Source organism: Dromiciops gliroides, chromosome 4 (genome assembly GCF_019393635.1).
Source record: "Dromiciops gliroides isolate mDroGli1 chromosome 4, mDroGli1.pri, whole genome shotgun sequence".
In the NCBI taxonomy this organism is placed as follows: Eukaryota; Metazoa; Chordata; class Mammalia; order Microbiotheria; family Microbiotheriidae; genus Dromiciops; species Dromiciops gliroides.
In genome coordinates, this window is record NC_057864.1 from 489174798 (window position 1) to 489193489 (window position 18692).

The 18692-nt window shown below is 42.5% G+C and overlaps 1 protein-coding gene across 1 annotated transcript in view; it reads left to right on the plus strand.

Moving 5' to 3' along the window:
• Positions 1–18692, plus strand: part of IQCA1 (IQ motif containing with AAA domain 1) — a 220034-nt gene that overhangs the window by 128982 nt on the left and 72360 nt on the right. Inside the window, exon 9 of the mRNA XM_044005245.1 lies at positions 10955–11033. Within this exon, the coding sequence (XP_043861180.1) occupies positions 10955–11033 (79 nt within the window). The remainder of the gene's footprint in view (positions 1–10954; positions 11034–18692) is intronic.

Below are 18692 nucleotides of genomic sequence, written 5' to 3' on the forward strand. Positions count from 1 at the left end.
GGCGCCTACTCTGTGCAATGGACCATAGTAGGCATGGAGAGACAATGATGAAAATGGTAGATTCCGTCTGAGCTTTGAATCTCAGAATGGAGAAGACTCGGGAGCCCTGAGGTGGTGGAGATGGTGATCAGGGTAAAAAGGGACTATGATCAATTATAGGCAAGAGAAATCCCTTTCAGCTAGGGGCATCCAAGGCGGCGTCCTGGTAGAGGCAGCTGAGAGAGAAAAGCCAGAGAGGCAGGGGCACAGCCTGTATAAGTCTGACTACACAGCAGAGGGTGAGATGAAATCAGGGAGCTGATGGGGAGCCCAGTTTGGTGAGAATAGAGTGCATGAGGGAGAGGAGAAGGAAATAAAGCAAGAGAGGCAGGAAGGAGCCAAATTATGGCTGGCCTTCAGGGCCTCTGTTTGAGGGGTGGGGAGCAGTAAGTCAAGGGCAAAGCTCTTTCCAGGCTCTTAGAGCATTGGACTGGATTGAATTAGATGAAATTCGATAGGGATGAGTGTAAAACCTTAGAATTGTGTTTTTAAAACTTAAGATAAAAATGATCATAAATCTAGAGCTGGACAAGACCCCAGACACCACCTAGTCTAATCCATTCATTTAACGAGTGAGGAAATTGAGGCCTCTGGAGGGGAAAGCCCAATGGTCATGCAGGAAGAAAGCATCAAACCCAAGATTGGAACCCAGGTTCTTTGTCTATGTGGGAACTCATTCCATTGTAGCCCCCAGGCGCAGAACAGGGGAGGCGGCCAGGCAGCAGCTTACCTGAAAAAAGGCCGGGATTTTAAGGGAATCAACAATGTTTTATGCCAGCCAAGAAAGCTAATGCAGTCTGGGGTTGTGTTAAGAGAGATATTATGTCCAGGAATAGGGAGGTGACAGTCCTGTCTCAGTCTGCCCTGGCCAAAATACATTTGAAGTACCTTGTTATGTTTTGTGTGCCACATTTTAGTAGGGAAGGAAAGAAGGTAGGAAGGAGGGAAGGAAGAGAGAGAGAGAGAGGGAAGGAGGGAGGGAAGGAGGGAAGGAAGGAAGGAAGGAAGGAAGGAAGGAAGGAAGGAAGGAAGGAAGGAAGGAAGGAAGGAAGGAAGGAAGGAAGGAAGGAAGGAAAGAAGGAAGGAAGGAAGGAGGGAGGGAGGGAAGGAGGGAGGGAAGGAGGGAGAGGGAGGAGGGAAGGAAGGAAGCAAGGAAGGAAGGAAGGAAGGGAGGGAGGGAGGGAGAAAGGGAGGAAGGAAGGAAGGAAGGAAGGAAGGAAGGAAGGAAGGAAGGAAGGAAGGAAGGGAGGGAGGGAGAGAAGGAAGGAGGGAGAGGGAGGAGGGAAGGAAGCAAGGAAGGAAGGAAGGAGGAAGGGAGGAAGGGAGGAAGGAAGGAAGGAAGGAAGGAAGGAAGGAAGGAAGGAAGGAAGGAAGGGAGGGAGGGAGGGAGAGAAGGAAGGAGGGAGAGGGAGGAGGGAAGGGAGGGAGGAAGGGAGGAAGGAGGAAGGAAGGAAGGAAGGAAGGAAGGAAGGAAGGAAGGAAGGAAGGAAGGAAGGAAGGAAGGAAGGAAGGAAGGAAGGAAGGAAGGAAGGAAGGAGGGAGGGAGGGAGAGAGAGAGGGAAGGAGGGAAGGAAGGAAGGAAATATTCTTTTTACTCTCAAGGAATGTACACTGTGCTAGGAGGATAGGAGGACCCAAATATACCTGGTACCAGAAAAATAAAGAGAGAACATTGAGAATTTGGGGATCAGGAAAGGCTTCCTGGAGGAATTAAGGCTTGGGGCAGATAGAGTCAACCTCTCTGCCAGAGTTAAACCTGGACAGAAAATGAAGGTGGGGAGGATGGGGGTGAAGAGAAAGTGAATTCCAGGCTGGAGGAACAGAAGCGCCTGGAGGGCAGGGACTGTTTCATTTCTTCACCACGTGTCCCCAACATGTAGCCCGGTGCCTCGCATGTAGAAGGGGCTCGATCAGTGCTTCTTGTTGGATGAGGTTGAATCCAGTATTCAGAATGGCATCGGGTTTCACGAATGCTCTGGGAGAGGGGAGGAGGGGCCCGCTGGCTGTGTTCTGGCTACTTGGTCTGAGATGCAGAGTTTGTGAAAAGTAGTCATAGAAATGAAACCAGAAAGGGTTTGGGGCCAGATTGTGGCGGCTCTTCAATGCCGAGCTAAGGAGACTAAACAGCTGATACCTTCCCTTCTAGCACTAAAACCCTCTGATTTGACGCTAGGTGTTTTTAAGCATGTTGAAATCAATTGTGAACAACTGTATTAGTTAAGAATCTTAAAAGCACTTGGAAATGCTTGCTGGAAACTGCCCCATAAATCTCCGAGCTTGGGATGACTTCCCCAAATTCATCATTGTATTGCTGTCAGCGATAACAAAATGCTAAATGTTCTCATTTCTCATTAGCCACATTTTTCTTGCCATTTCCTGCCTTGGATAATTGATATGGATAAAGAGGCAGAATGATTCCATCTTGGCTGGGGCAGAGCCTAACCTGCGTCTTGATCCATCACACATCCCTGGGAAGTGGAGCCCTTGAAAGCCCGTGGTGTGTGTTGTAGTGAGTTCAGCCTGCAGTTCTTTCTGCCCAAGTTCTGAGAAAGAAAATGTATTTCACAGAATATTAGAAACTCAGACTTGGAAGGAGCCCCAGAGACAATACAGACCAGCCCACACCTGAACAAGAGTCTTCTCTGTTCCAGACCTGATGGGGGCATCCAAAATCTGCCTGAATAACGCCAGTGAGTGGAAATTCTCTCCCTTCCATTGAGTTGAGAACTGCCTCTTTCCAACTCTACTCAGCACTTGGAGCTGAGCAGACCAAATGGAATCCACATGACTCCCCTGAGTTTTGTCTTTTCCAGGCTGAACATCCCAAGTTCCTTTGATAGACCTCATTTGCCATGGGACATTCATTGTCTCCGTGGTGAAACTCTTCATCACCTGTCTTGCAGGATTGCTAAGGATAAAATGAGATAATATTTTGCAAAGCAATTTCAAATGTTAAAGCACTATAAAGTGTTGGCTGTTGTTATCTTGGGTGCCCACCTCTTAATGTTCCCCAGCTTATCAATCTTCCTTTTGAAACGGGGTACCCAGAACAGTACTGCAGATGCCTGACCAGGGCAGAGGACAGCTGCACATCTGTAACCTTGGATGTTATACCTATCTCAGCTGCCATGCTGGGTCCCTCACTCCTGGTGACCTCCCAGTTGTCTATCTGGCTCATTTTTCAGACAAATAAATAGCTCTCTGGCCCAGCCTCCCCTCTTTTACACTTGTAAAGTTGATTCTTTGAGCCCAAGAATAAGACTTTACATTTATCCTGGTTACATTCCATCCTCCAAGGTGTACCCCAATGTTCTAGCCTGTCAAGATCTTTAGGACTTCCAATTCCATCATCCAGCCTATCAGTTATCTCCCTTCACTTTTATCACCTTCACATTTGACAGGCAGACCATATATGACTTGGCTTCTCTTGATCAAAATGGTGGAAGGGATAGAACCAAGAGCAACTCCCTGGAGAACACTACTAGAGATGTTCTTCCAAGTTGAAATGATTAACAACTACCCTTTGGGTCTTACCATTTAACTGGGTCCTGACACATTGAGTGCTGCCATTTTCGAGCCCACATCTCTCCATATTCCCAAGAGACATTTTCAAATGTTTTCATTACATCTAGAGCAACAGAATTGGATTCAGGGTGTTTCGTGTTTCCTTTGGAAATCTAAACTTTATTTCTGAGCAAAGGGGATCTGAAGATCCCCTGGTATTGAGACACCCTGTCACGAAAGGAAATGACATGAGTCTGGGGTGATCCATCTTGGATGAAATCCTGCTGGGTCTTTTTGATATCCTTTTACAAGAAATCAGTCACTCCAATCAATAAGTATTAATTAAGCATTTGAATGTGGGAGACACCTGTGCTAAACACCTGGGATACAATGAAGGCAGAAGCATGCCCTGTCCTCAAGGTGCTTACATTCTAAGGGTGAGAGAACACGTATATAAGTAGGTTGGTACAAGGTAGAGAGGAGATGGAAGATAACCTATGGGCAGATGGTTTGAGCAGCAGGAGGGGCTGCAGAAAGACAAGGTCAGAGCTCCTCTTAAAGCCAGCCAGAAGGTCTAAGAGGCCTCAATAAGGAGGAGGATTGTCCCACATAGGAGGGGCTGCAAGGCAGAGGGTGAAGGTAGGAGATAGAATGCCTGTATGATAATCTCTGCCATAATTGAAGGCACCTGGAGGCCAACTACGCCAGCCCCGTCCTGGTACATATGAGGAAACTGAGTCACAGGCGAGTGAAGCGACAGGATTATAGGACAAGCTGGGAAGGACATCAGAGGTCATCCAAGCCATTCCCTGAATTTCAAAGATGTGGAAACCAAGGCTGAGAGAGACCCAACAACCTCCCCACTGACATCAGGAGTAAATGGCAGAGTCAGGTTTTGAACCCACCACCACCCTGAGATGTTTCCTGACAAGGTTCAAGGGTTCTGTGGCCTTGAGAAAATCTGGAGGGCAAAAGTAAATCGTTTCTCCAAACTTCACACAAGTAGAAAGGGTTCAATAATTGATGAAAAATCACAGGCACATTGAAAACAAAGTTTAATTAGGAGTGTAAGAAGCTAGAGATGGCTAAAAATGCTAAAGAAATTAGAATATTATGAGTGACACACTTCTTTAAATTACTAGTAGTTTAAAAAATCTGAATCTTTGAATCTGTAGCCTCAACATGAATTTTTATTTTTTTAAATGTTATTAGTATAATTTGTCAAGCCTGTGCTTGTCTCCAGTTACTTAACTTGCCAGGGGCTACCCTAAACACACACACACACACACACACACCATGAAGCTTTCTCTACCGCTTGCATTTCTCTTAAAATCTTTAAAAGTGATTTCTGAGGGTGTCACTATTTTTTCCCTTTGCTGGGAATCTGAAGATGGGGGGCTTTGGAATGCCAAACCTCAGCCTTTCATGCAGCACTCTCCATCCCCCTGGTTTTTGGGGTGCCCACCATGGGATAGTGCCCAGTGTCTGGAGCTCAGCTAACTGGGAGCCCTCTTCAGTGAGGCTGCTCCAAAGCCTCAAATGAAGCAATAGGTGTAGCCATGTTGGAAACCAGACACATTGAGGATTCTGGACACTCCCAGAGTCACCCACAAGAAGTTACTAAAAGGTCAGTCCCAGTAAGTTTGCAGAGTGGACTAAGGAACGAGAGGAAACAATTTAACTTCTCCAATAAAGCTTATAGGGCACCTTCCTTACCCTTCTCCCTACAAGCACAAACTCACCTAGCAATATTCTGAACTCCCATGCTAAAGGACCTTGTGGCATAGAGGATCTAAATCAGCAAGACCTGAGTTCAGATCCTGAAATCTGAGCAAGCGATGTGTCCCTGGCCAAGGTGCTTGGCTTTCCATCAGCTTCCTCATCTGTTAAATGGGGATAATAGTAACATCTACCACAAAAGGCTTTTGGGGGGTCAAATGAGATAAATTATGTAAAATTCTTTGCAAACTTAAAAGTACCAAAGAAACATGAGTAATCATAATTCTTGCTGTATGCTGTAATCATCATTGCCATTAATGACAAAACACAATCATTGTTACCAGAGAATTTAAGCTTATAGACTCAAGTGAAGAAATGGATGCCAGGACAGGAAATGCCCTTCATAGGCGAGCCTCCCTAGGCAGGGCCTCCAAATGATAAAGGGCTGCAGATAGGAAAGGCATCTTAACAATAGGTTCATTTTAAGTCCGTGGTCCCAGGAGGGAATGGACTGCAAACCTATCCCCGTCCCCAGCACTGGGCCATCACTACCAACATCATTCCATTTGCCCCACAGTCGGGAGCAGGGATCTCATATTGGCCAAGGAGATAAAAAGAACAAGGCACACTCCAGAGCTTCCATCTTTGTTTATCTTTCTTATTTTTCACAATATATGTTGAGACATTTGGAACTATCTAAAAACATTGACCTGTTCCCAGCGCATGGTCGACCTTGTGAGCACCAAGGAGGTCCCTCTCCATTTCACCCAGCCGTCAGTCACATCTTTTGACTTAGTGCTAAATTCTCCTGGGAAGATCCCTGGCCCCACCTCGTTGGCAAAGAGCTGTCTGGGCAGCCTGAGCGGCGTGATTCGTGGGTACCAGCCTCGCCTGCCTGCGGAGGAAGGGATCTCATCACTGGCCTCTGACTCCCACTGGATCTTGGCAGATTTCTTTTGCTAAATGGGGTTTGGGTCTCAGCAAGAACCCCAAAACATGTAGAACCCCATTTTGCCCTCTGTGATGGGGTGGTTAGGCTGACACTCATTCTCCAAGGGACACTTTCTGTGAGTTTATCTCAGAAGGAGCAGGGTGGGGATAGATATCATCACTTAAAAACCATGCCTGTGAATGAAGAAATGAATTGACTAATTTCAAGAGCACTTGCAAGCACTTGTACCAGCCCCTTCGCTAAGTGCCCTGATGTCAAGTATAAAAGCAAAGACAGCTCCTGCCCTCAAGGAACTTACATTCTAATGGTGGAGATAACACATACAGCAGAGTCATATCCAGGAGAAGGGGGTTTGGGCCAGTGGAGGCATCAAGGGACGAGGTGGAAAGTGGGAGAGCAGGATTCAGAGGGTGCACATCAGGGAAGTGAGACTATCGGCCAGACGAGGGATGGGGACCGGGGGAGGCATAGCCACAGCGAGCATAGAGCAGGCCATGGGAGGCATTCCTCCCTCAGGACAGTGGGCCCACCTGAGTTGGAGTTCTAAAGCTGAAAGGGTGACAGTCTGGTGTAATGGGACTAGAGCTGGCTCTGGAGCCAGAGGATGGGGTTCAAATCCCACTTGTGTGACCTTGGAGAGCTCACTTAGTTTCCTTGGGCCTCAGTATTACCATCTATAAAATGAGCAGGTTGAATTAGGTAGTGTCTAAGGACCATGTTCCTTTGGTCCCCAGGCTGTCCGCTTCAGCTCTGACCTCATCCTTATGACCAATGGCCCTGAACGCATCTAGCACAAGCTCCCTCATTCCTGCTTCTCAAAAACCTCTCAGCAGCAGCATTTACTTCCATTTACTTCTCTTCCCTCTGTCCCCAGGAGAAAAGATATCCTTAATCCCTGTGAAAGTTCAGCCCCTCTTGAGCCCTTGACTCGTCTTCTCCATTAGCTGCTTCCTTATACGCTTCCCCTTCAATTCGATGGAACTAGCTTGTCATGTCTGTGAAAAATCAGATCACCAGGTTTTCAGGTCGGAAGGGGCCTTAGATAAGCAACCAGACAACCAGAGAGGTCCCAAGGTCACCTGTGTTAACAAGTGACAGAGCACAATTTAGACCCCCCATTTTTCTGGCTATAAATCAAGTACTTTCCCTATGTCACATTGGGTCCAGCACATCAGTGAACCCTACCAATCTCATAGGTGGGTACAGTTTGTCTCATGTTGGGGGGCCAGGCATTTTGGAGACCAGAAAGTAAATTCAAAGACAAAATGGAAGAGTAACAAGTTATGGTAGAATAGCTGTGTGACCCTGGGAAAGACACTTAACCTCTGCCTGCCTCATTTTCTTCAACTGAATAATACCAACAGGTCAGAACAATAGTACCTCCCTCCCAGGGTGGATGTGAGGATCAAAGGAGAAAAGAGTTAAAGGGTTTGGCATAGCGCCCAGCACTTAGTAGGTGTGTCATATTCTCCTAGAACACTGGACCCAGAGTCAGGAAGACCTGGGTTCTGTTCTGCCTCAGACAATTTATAGCTTAAGTGCTTATTATGTGTCAGTCATTGTGCTAAACCATAGGGATATAAAGTTAAATTATAATCTCTGCTCTCAAGGGGCTTGTAGTCTAGTGGGGGGGGAACATACAAACAACTATTTATGAACAAGATGTAAATCGGTAAATTGGAAATAATTTCAGAGCATTAAGGGGAATTGGAAAGGCTTCCTGTAGCAGGTGGGATTTTCACTGAAAAATTCTCTGCTTCTGTTTCCTCACCTCTCAGATGAGGAGGTCAGACTCAAGGGTCTCTGAAGTCCCAGCTCCCACCACCATCTGATTAATGAATGAAATGGCACAAGCCCAAAGATAGTCAGGAGTGAGATACAGCAGATGTGTTCAAATTCAATTCAAGTTTAACTATATGCCAAAAGCTATTTAAAATATGCCTTTTAAAATGTGTCTGTAAATTTGGTCAAGTTCATGTCCTGATCTATGGGAAAGAAAGCTTCTATTTCCACTTCCACTTTCCAGGGGAAATAGCAAGCCTCTAGCTGGGCACCAGTGGCTTTTATTTTTTCCCTCTCTCTGGTGTGGCTGAGAATCCTGCAGGGAGGCAATAGCCTCTTCTCCGCAAGGTGCTGAGTGATGGTGTTGACATTGGAATATGAATATGAGCAGGTAGGAGCCAAGCCCGGGGAAGCCCCATCAGAGAAGGCAGCAGCTGCAGTTTTGACACATAGCTACCTACTCATCTAAGCCTCTCCCAACGCACATCCCTCAACAGCAGCTGCCTGACTAACAGCACGTTCCAGGAGAGCTGCTCTTTGTCTGAGTCCCAGAGTAAGGTGTAGAGGAAACTGGGCTAAGGGTGACTGTTTTCCAGGAGTGTGTCAAACCATTTGACCAAGCTGAGTTCCAATGAGGCAAATACCTAGAATGGAATATTAAACAGAAAGAGCAGTGTGAGTGTTTTCATGTGCATTTAAGTGCATATAGCGGTGATGATGGGAGATTTAAATGCATGTTTTTATTAAGCATTTTGTTGCACATAAATCCTCACGAGAGAGAGAAATGATACAGATATGGGTATGGGTATAGACATAGATATGGATACATATATGTGTATATATGTATGTGTGTATATAATATATACTTTGAAAGGTCGCTGAGATCAGCTTCAGTAACTCAGAACAGAAATTTGGCCCCAGTCAGATGGAAGCATCTGAAGGGATTCCGTGTTCACGACACCCAGGAGATCCAGTCCGCAGGTGGCTGTCCTATTCGACCCATGGCCTCCCAGGCTGGTGCAGCTACAGCCACTCAAACCAGTTCAATTCAACAAATGTATGAATTGCCTGCTGTGTGAGATACCATGCTAGGTCCCAGGGGAAATACAAGGGTTAGCTAAGAAGTGGTCCCTGTCCTTATGGAACTTAGCATCTCATAAAAATAATAACAACCTTAGCATCTCAAAAATAATAACAATAGCTAGGGTTTAGTGCTCTAGAGTGGGTGAAGCACTTCACTTTCTTTCTATTAACAACCATGATAGCTAAGTTTTCATCTCTGTTTTACAGATGAGAAACTGAGGCAGGTAGCAGTGAAGTGACTCATCCACAGTCACATAGCTAGGAAGTGTCTAATGTGAACACATGAAACATTTCTGTGGAAGGCATACAAATTATATCGCTCAAGTGTGCCTCCTCTGGCACTAATCAATCATTACTGGTGCTAGAGAAATACTCAAATAACAAAGTGAAAATAAGTTCTGGCTTCTAATTCTAATTCCAAGGTCAACCAGTGAATGTTTTAAATGAGAATTTCATTTATCAAAGTCCTAAAAGTCTATGCTAGAGGAGTTTCAGGACAGAATTTCCATGTTTTCATTTTTTCTCAACATGTTGTCTATTTTGTGATGACGTGTGCCGGCACGTGCCAATCCCTTGTTGACTCCTCTCTCTACCTTGTGTCCATGATCATTTGTGGATATGTTGTTCTCCCTTCCCCTCCCTTATAATGTAAGTTCCATGAGGGGAGGGATTGCTTCATTTGTTTGAACCTCACATTTGCATAGTGCTTCCTATATGCCAGGCATCATGCTAAGAGCTTTGCATTTATCACATTTATGTCTCACAGCAGCCCTGGGATGTAGATGCTAGTATTATCCTCATTTAACAGATGAGGAAATTGAGGCAACCCAAGGTTAAATGACTCGCTGAGGCTTACATAGCTTGGATGTGCCAGAAGGAGGACACAGGCATCTTCATGAAATAAAGGGCACCTTTGTTAAAAGATTCTTCTTCAAAATTATACAGCATGAGACCGAGCCTACACACAGGAAGAAGGAAACCTAGCTGAGTAAAACATGACATTTACTTTTGTTTTTCCTCCTCTAAATGGGACATTCTCCATCCAGTTCTTGAATTCCCTCTTGCAAACTCTTAGCCCTGACCAAACACCAGGCACTACACCCAGTGCAATTTATTTTTTTATGTGAACTCAGCATTTGCTACCATCCCGTTTCATCCAAATTAGAGATTTCCGAAATGGTCCATGAACAATTTTCTCAAGGAGTTGCTATTCCCAAACCAAAAATGTAATAGAAATATGAAGCTGTTGCCCTCATCTCTACCCACCCTGACTAAGGACTTTTATCCTATCACATCCTTTTAACTAAGAGTTCCTTCTTCAAGAAGTTGAGTCACTCTTATCTGTTCTGGGATATTATGGGTTTTTCCAATACATTTGGCAAGTCATCTCCAACTAGATTGTTGTCATTCCCAGATCCCAAGACCAGTTGTACAGAGTAAATTTGATCTGCCTGGATATTGGGTGGCATGATGAAATAGTGAAAGCCCCAAAGGAAGGGCCCAAAACCTCTGGAAAGATCCTCTAAAGCAGAGGTTCTTAACTTTGTGTCTCGCACCCCTTTGAGGGAAATAAGGTGCAGCCCATGGACCCCTTCTCAGAATCATAGTTTTAAATGAATAAAATACAGTCCACAGGATAAAAAAGAAAATCAATTTTGAATGAAATACAGTTACTACATATTAAAAAAAAATGTCACAGATCTCAGGGTGAGAACTCCTGCTCCAAGGAGGGTTTGTGAACAAGGGGAAAGGGGTGGGTGTTGATTTGCATGAGTTATGAATGAGGCTACACAACCATTTGACTCCTAGAACATTTTCTTCTCATTGCAACTGACCAACACTCCCTCCCATTAAGGAATTCACTCTTCTTTGCAGAATGAAGAAGATGAAAGATGGAAAATGGCACCCAGTCTCTTCATCCCAGACATAGAAGAAGGAAACAATAAATACAAAGGTCAATACAAATAAGAAAATGGGTATCATAGTTGTTCTGTTCTTCTTTTCATTGGACCCTGTTAATTATAAGCAAGGCAAGAAAGTAATTTTAGAATTTAGCCCATGGTGTATGTGTTGAAATTATTTAGGAACCCACTATGCACATCATAGCCAAGATAAATACTTCTTAGCCCGTCAAAGAAAGTTTAGCATACCTGTAATCTTAAAAAAAATAACAACCAGTTTTTGCAGCCATTTTTAATTAAGAAACAGCTTCTATGTACAAAATTGTCACTGACTTACTTATTTGTTGACCTTTTCTGAATTTTCCATTCTTTCTTGCTTTTGTTTAGGCATTTTTCCTTCTATGTAGTTGTTGTCAGTTTGTATGTTACTCATTTGGTTCTACTTTCTTTGCTTCTCATTACTTTCTTTCTTCATTTCTTCATTCATTCATTCATTTATCTGTCTGTTTGTTTTGGGGGACAGGGGGTTGGGTGGGGCAGTGAGAGGTAAGTGACTTGCCCAGGGTCACACAGCTAATAAGTGTCAAGTATCTGAGGACGGATTTCAACTCAAGTCCTCCTGAATCCAGGACTGGTACTTTATCCACTACACCACCTAGCTGCCCCCACTTCTCATTACTTTATCAGTGTTCAAGTTTCTTCATATTTTTTATAGTCATCATTTTAATTGCAACATATTATTACAGTGATATGCCATAGGTCTTTTAGTCACTCACCAATCATTGGACATATAGATTCTTTCCAGCCATTTGTAATTACAAACAATGTTTCTATATCTGTCTTTGAACATACAGATATTTCCCTTTGTAGTAATGCTTTTAATTATATATTCCCAATGATGGAATTATTGTAGCAAAAGGTAAGTATGATTATTTTTGTAAACTCTGTTGTGCACTGCCTGATTGATCTTCAAATGACTGTCATTCCACCAGGAATGCACGTGTGCCTATTTCACCACAATCTGTCTAGAATTTTTTGTCATATATGAAATTTTTGCCAATGTGATGAGTTTGAAGTTGTACCTTAGGGTTGTCTTAATTTTGATTTCTCCAATTGAGATTAAACATTTCCCAGCATGGCAGAAGGTCTCCAGGATAGTACCACAGGATTTATTATTGGCCCTTTCTGTTTAACAATTTTAGTAATGACTTTCATCAAGTCTAAATGGGATGCTTATCAGATTTGCAGATGACACAAAGCTGGGAGCAATTGTTACCCCATGGATGACAGTCAGGATCCAAGAGGATTTTGACAGGCCAGAGCATTGCAATGAATCCAACAAGATGAAATTCAGTAGGAATAAATGTAAAGGTTTTTAATTGGTTAAAACAGAAATCTCATAAGTATAATACAGAGAAGGCAGAGATCCTTCTGCCTATCCACCTGAAAAGAATCAATGAAAAGAATCTTCATGTTTAATATGAGTCATCAGTAGCTACTGTGATCTTGAGCTGCATAAAGAGCCATTCAGTCTCCAAGAAGAGAGGGAATGATCCCACTGTCCTCTGTCCTCATCAGACCTCATCGGGAGTCTTGTGTTCATTTTCTGGGCATCATGGTTTAAGAAGAACAAGCTAGAGAGTATGCAGAGGAGAGCCACCAGGATGAAGAAGGGCCTTGAGCCCAGGACATAAGACATCAGTTGATGGAAACTGGCAGAGCTCAACTGGAGAAAAGAAGACTCAGGGATGAAATAATAGCTCTGTGCAGATATTTATTGGGTTGGCAATGATTTGAAACTGAAAAGAAACCAATTTAGGCTGAATGTCAGATAGTTGAGTTGTCCCAAAGTCATGAGGTAACAGGTTCTAGCTCCTTCAAGGTCTTGAGGCAGGAGGATACTTGTCAGACATGTTCCCATGAAGATTCCTTTGGTATATATGTTGGACAATGGATCTAATTAAGTCCCTTCCAAATCTCAGTTCTGCAATTCTTTTTTTTTTAATTACATATAAGGTATTTTATTTTTTCCGTTACATGTAAAGATAGTTCTCAACTTTTGTTTATACAAGCTTTACAATTTCAGATTTTTCTCCCTCCCCCCTCCCCTAGACTCCAGGTAATCTGATATAGGTTATATCTATATATCTATATACATATACATATCTATATGTCTATATACATATATATATATCTATATACATATCTATATGTCTATATACATATATATACATATATATATACATATATATACATATATATATATATATATATATATATATATACTCAGTTCTGCAATTCTATGAATCTGGATCTCTCTCGCGCGCGCGCGCACACACTCTCAAGAAAATGTTATAAGTATGTCTATCTTCTTTTGAACATTCTCTGCTCATATCCACTATCCTTTATAAGTAAAGTGGATAGAATGTTGGCTTAGAGTCTAGAAAACTAGAATTCAGATTCTGTTGATGTGAAACTTAATAGTTGTGTGACCCCAGGCAATTCAGTTTTCCCTTTGGATAAGTCCTTAGGATTTAGCTCTAAAGTCATGACAAAGTCATTGATCCCTTTATCCAAGGCTGTAGGTGTTGTTGGAAAAGTTCATTAATTTTAATTAAGTTCTTATCTATTTAATTTATTGCAGATATCCTCCCAAACCTGTTATTTTATTTTTACCTTGATTGTATTTTGGACAAATGTATATGTAACTGAACCTATCTACCAGTAATTTATCATATTTTTATCACATGCAAATGTTTGCCTTCTACAATCTAAATGCATTATTCCATTTTCCTCTTCATTTTTTTCCTTTTAAATGTTTTGTTCCATAAGCTAACTGGATTTTGTTTGTTTGTTTGTTTGTTTTGGTTTTCGTTTGGTTTTTTTGGTGAGGCAATTGGGGTTAAGTGACTTGCCAAGGGTCACACAGCTAGTAAGTGTTAAGTGTCTGAGGCAGGATTTGAGCTCAGGTACTCCTGACTCCAGGGCCGGTGCTCTGTCCACTGTGCCACCTAGCTGCCCCTAACTGGATTTTTTTTAAATCTCCCTCTTTATTAGTAGCATATAATAATATAAATTTTTATGAATTTGTCTTGTATACTGAAATTTTACTGAATTCATTCATTGTTTCCATTTGTGTTGTTGCTAGTATCAAAAGGATATTTTTTGTTGTGTTGAAAAAAGCTTTCTGTATTCCTCTAGTTTTTAATGTTTTGTCATGAATTGGTGGGATAATTTGCCAAAAACCTTTTTTGCATTACTTGATCCTATTATTCTTGGTGAACATCGACCCTTCAGTGGATTCATTTTGAAACTCTTTTTACTGGTACAAATAGTAACTTTTTCATGCTTTCCATGTCATGTGATTCTAGTCCAATGCCTTATTTTTGGTCTTTTAATTTTTGTGGCTCATGGTATAACACTTGGGCTTTGAAGGGAATTGAGGGTTCTGGGTGAGTGGTATTTAAATTGGACTCAAAGCTTCTTCCAAAGTCTCGAAGCTTTGACAGATGGAATTTCGGGTATCGGCCCCCTTGATGCTTATATGTGTGCCCAGAGACTGGGATCTTTTCTCCAAGGGTGGACGCACAGCTTGGACCTTGGGAATTTCAGTTAGGCCTTGAAATTGACAGCTGATAGGAAGCAAGTGAATTGTAAAAAATGTCACTGGAAAGCAGATGTATAGCCCCAGGAACCCGTATGTGCAAATGAGCTGCAACGGGCTAAGTTTAGCCGAGAGCTCAGCATGGCCTTCTTGAAAGAACTTGAGATGCCCTGTTTGAAACCAGAGTTCATGCCAACTCCCCTCCCCAGAGCCCAGAGCTCAAGAATGGGGACTGGGGGAGAGGACTGGGATGGCAATATTTTCCTAGCTCGCTCTCAGAGTAGCCTGGACTGAAAACCCCAGAGAACCATCTTTGTGTCCTCCCAACCCCAGAGACTTTCAGGGATTTTTGAAAAGTGTACAACAGCCACAGACATTTTCCGTCATGATGATGTGCCTCTTTCTTTTTGCTGCTCTCTGGGCTTTGGCCAGGGCCATGCATTCTCCTTCACTCGTTTGTTTGGAGGGGACGTTCCCTTTGGGATGGGCCTCCTATAAGCCTACATACTTACTGGAAAGAAACCACAACTCAGCAATTTTTAATATTTTTTACTAAAAAAAAACACCTTTGCATAAACAGCAATTACATCTTGATAGCAAAAAAAATCACCCCAGATTTTCCACACTGGTCCCTTCTGTTCTAGGTAGCTGCTTTTTCCCATGTTCAAATAGGGAAAAGAACCCCCAAATAGTAACAACATTATATGTGCACTAAAATATGTATGTAACCCATGAAAAGCAACAAGCCCCGGAGGAATGAGAAACCAAATCAGCAAAGACCTAACAGTCTCCCCAGGAAGATGGAAAGAAACCTCATACATCTGACCTCTCTCTTTTGATTTTATTATAGCTTCTGGGGACTAGAAGCACCATAAGTTGGAAGCCGTGGATCAGCATTTTCAGTTTCATGTCCAAGCTATGTTCAAGTGACTTTTAACATGAGAATATGTGAAAAGGGCTTTGATTTCTCTACGGAAAGTATTCCAGTAAAATTGCAATATAGAACCCTAGGATTTGGGTTCAAGAGCTGGCCTGCCTATTTACTGCAGCATGGCAGGAAGGATACTGGATAGGGAGTCAGAGGAGCTGGGTTCAAATTCTGCCTCTATGAATTCAGTTTCCTCATTTGTAAAATGGAATTGGACCAGATGGTCTCTGAATTCCTTTGCAACACTAAATCCATGATCATAGAATCCTATGACTTGCACTCAAACCCCACCTTAGATGCTTGCTACCTGTGTAAACCTTGGGTAAGTCACTTTCCTGAGTCTCGTTTTCCTCATTTGGGGCAGGGGGGGGGAGGTCATTGGAGTTAAGTGACTTGCCCAGGGTCACACACAGCTAGTAAGTGGATTTGAACTCAGGTCCTCCTGAATCCAAGGCCAGTGCTTTATCCACTGTGCCACCTAGCTGCCCCTTTCCTCACCTTTAAAAGGAACAAAATGACCTCCAAAGTCCCTTCCAGTTCTAAATCTATGATTTTATGATTTTGGACAGGTCCCTTAATATCTTTGGGTCTCAGCTTCCTAACTGTCAAATGAAAGGGTTAGTCTAACTCAACAGTGTCCAAACTCTTTTGATCCTGCACCCCTTAAGATTTGTGTGTTTATTTTTAAATTATTAAAACTACCAGACTAATAATCAAATACATTATAAAACAAAAACCAATCGGCATTTTTAAAATAAGATAAAGATGAAATAATATCAGGCTTTAAAGTTAATAGGGAGTTATTGACGTTTATAGACTAGGGGAGTGACATAAGTAGATTTGTGCTTTAGGAAAATCATTTTGATAGTCATATGGAGTATGAACTGGGGCAGGGGGAGACTGGAAGCAGGGAGGTAGAACAGAGACGCTGGACCACTGATTGGATTACAGAGGGAGAGTGACCATCAGGGAATGTGAGCCTGGTCATTGGAAATATGGCAGTGCCCTCTACAGTACTAAGGAAGTATGGAAGAGGGACAGGATTGCCATTCAAAACCAACCATCCGGTGGGGCTTGTTCTGTCCCACCCAAAATAAAAAAGGGAAATGTGGGATGCTAATGAGATAATCCAATCAAACAAAGATGGAGTCCCAGTTCACAACCTGATCAAAGAACTGCTTGGTATCCTGGCCTGGAATTCAAGGTCATAGCTAGAGAATCCCTTGGACCAGCCCTAACATTCACCCAACATCCATCCATCCAATGGACACTAATTGGACATGTAGGATCGCAGGGGTCTACAGGAAAACAAGACATGGTCCCTGCCTTTCAGGGACCTTGGGGCCAAAAAGGCTTTCTAGATTTGGCTAGCCTAGAGAAACAAAGACTTAGGTGGAACAAGAGGACTAGCTTTAAATCTTTGAAGAGCTGCTAGTCCCAAGTCCATCTTTTTACAAATGAGGAAATTGAGGCTCAGATGAGCAAACACAGATAGCAAGTGACAGAATCAGCATTTGAACTCAGAACCTTTTACTCTAAATTTGATAGTAAAATTTCCATTACACCACATTGAGTCCTCTTTTGAAAACATTTTTAAAAGCTGTAATGATTGTTTCAAACCCATTTTAAATCTCTAATAAAGTTGTGGCCACTTTAAAAAAATAATAATAAGCATTAGTTTTGTATTCTTAAAACCACTTGGTCACCAGGTTATTTTTCTAAAACCCAATGCATAAGAGGGGATAGTGATTTATAAGATAAAAAGATTTTTTTTAAGAGGAAAAGAAAATATGTGGTTTTAAGATTTTTTTAAAGGAAAGAAAAAAAAATACTGTGTTTTTTTACTCTGGCTGGCCAGACTGATGACCCATCGCAAAAAGCTTCAAATTCTGATGCTGCCTGTGGAACACGTCTTTCCCTCAAGGCGGAAATTCCAGGCTGGGGCAGCCCCGGAGGGGGTCACTTTTAATGAGCTCAGTCAAGTCTCCCCCTTCTGTGGGTAGCATGGCATGGGTCACATCCTTTGACGGGGTTGCAGTAATTTAAAGAAATGAAGGCCTTTTCCCCAAGGTCCTTCCCCTATAATCAAAGCTCCTCTTTCTCCCCTTTCTTTTACCCTTTTGAGTTTAGAACAGAGAAATTCAGACCTGAAAGAAAACGTGAAACTGCCATTACCTAGTTTTAAACATTATTAGGATAAGGGCAAATGCTGGGCTGTCAGAGAAGGTTGGGCAATCGTTGTCTATGTAAAAGGGAAAAAGCCACTGCCAGAAAGCTGTCCCAGGTCCTACAGTGGCTGAAACCAGCATCCTGAATTGATCAGTTCCGGGAGAAGCCCAGAGGCTCCCGAGAAGGGTTTAGGATGAAAAACTCCCAAAGAAAGCATCGGTTAAAATTACCTCTAATTGAAATGAGCAAACCCTGCCAGTAGTTGCTTGGTATATGAAGCAGGATGGGCGTGCCAAGCTGTAGAAGAATGGAGGAATTGTATGGGGCAATAGAATCTAAATATCGGTAAGCCAAAACAAACAAACAAACAAAAACACCAAAACTGTCCAAGAATCTCTGTTCATTTGCCCTTCACCATAGTGTGGGGGGAAAAACAGATGCTTTCCCTCATTTTCGTTGATTTATCCATGTAGAAAAATATATGATTTTCCTAAGAAAGCAAAGAACTTTGCTTTAAAGCGTTTTCATGTAGTGGGGAAGAGACTTCTTGTTTTTTCCTTTAAAAGTTTTTGATAGCTTCTGTTTTAATATTACCTGTGTTTATTACTGTGCCCTTCCCTCCCTTCCAAGAGAGCCGTTTGTCCTTCATAAGAAAAAAAGAGGGGGGATCATTTAGAAAAAATAACCAACATAGAAGAGAAGTCTGATGTTTTATGCAGAATTTCACAACCATAGTCCACTGATTGTACAAAAGGGTAGGAAGGTACCTTCACATACCTTTTACGAGGTGGCTAGACTGCTAGACATGGAGTGAGGAAGACCTGATTTCAAATCTGGCCTCAGATACTTACTAGCTGTGTGGCCTTGGGCAAGTCACCTAACTTTGGTCTGCCTCAGCTTTTTCATCTGTAGAACGGAGGTAATAATAATATAATCATGATAACACCTACCTCTAAGGATTATTGTAAGACAAAATGAGATACTTGTAAAATGCTATATAAATTCTATTAT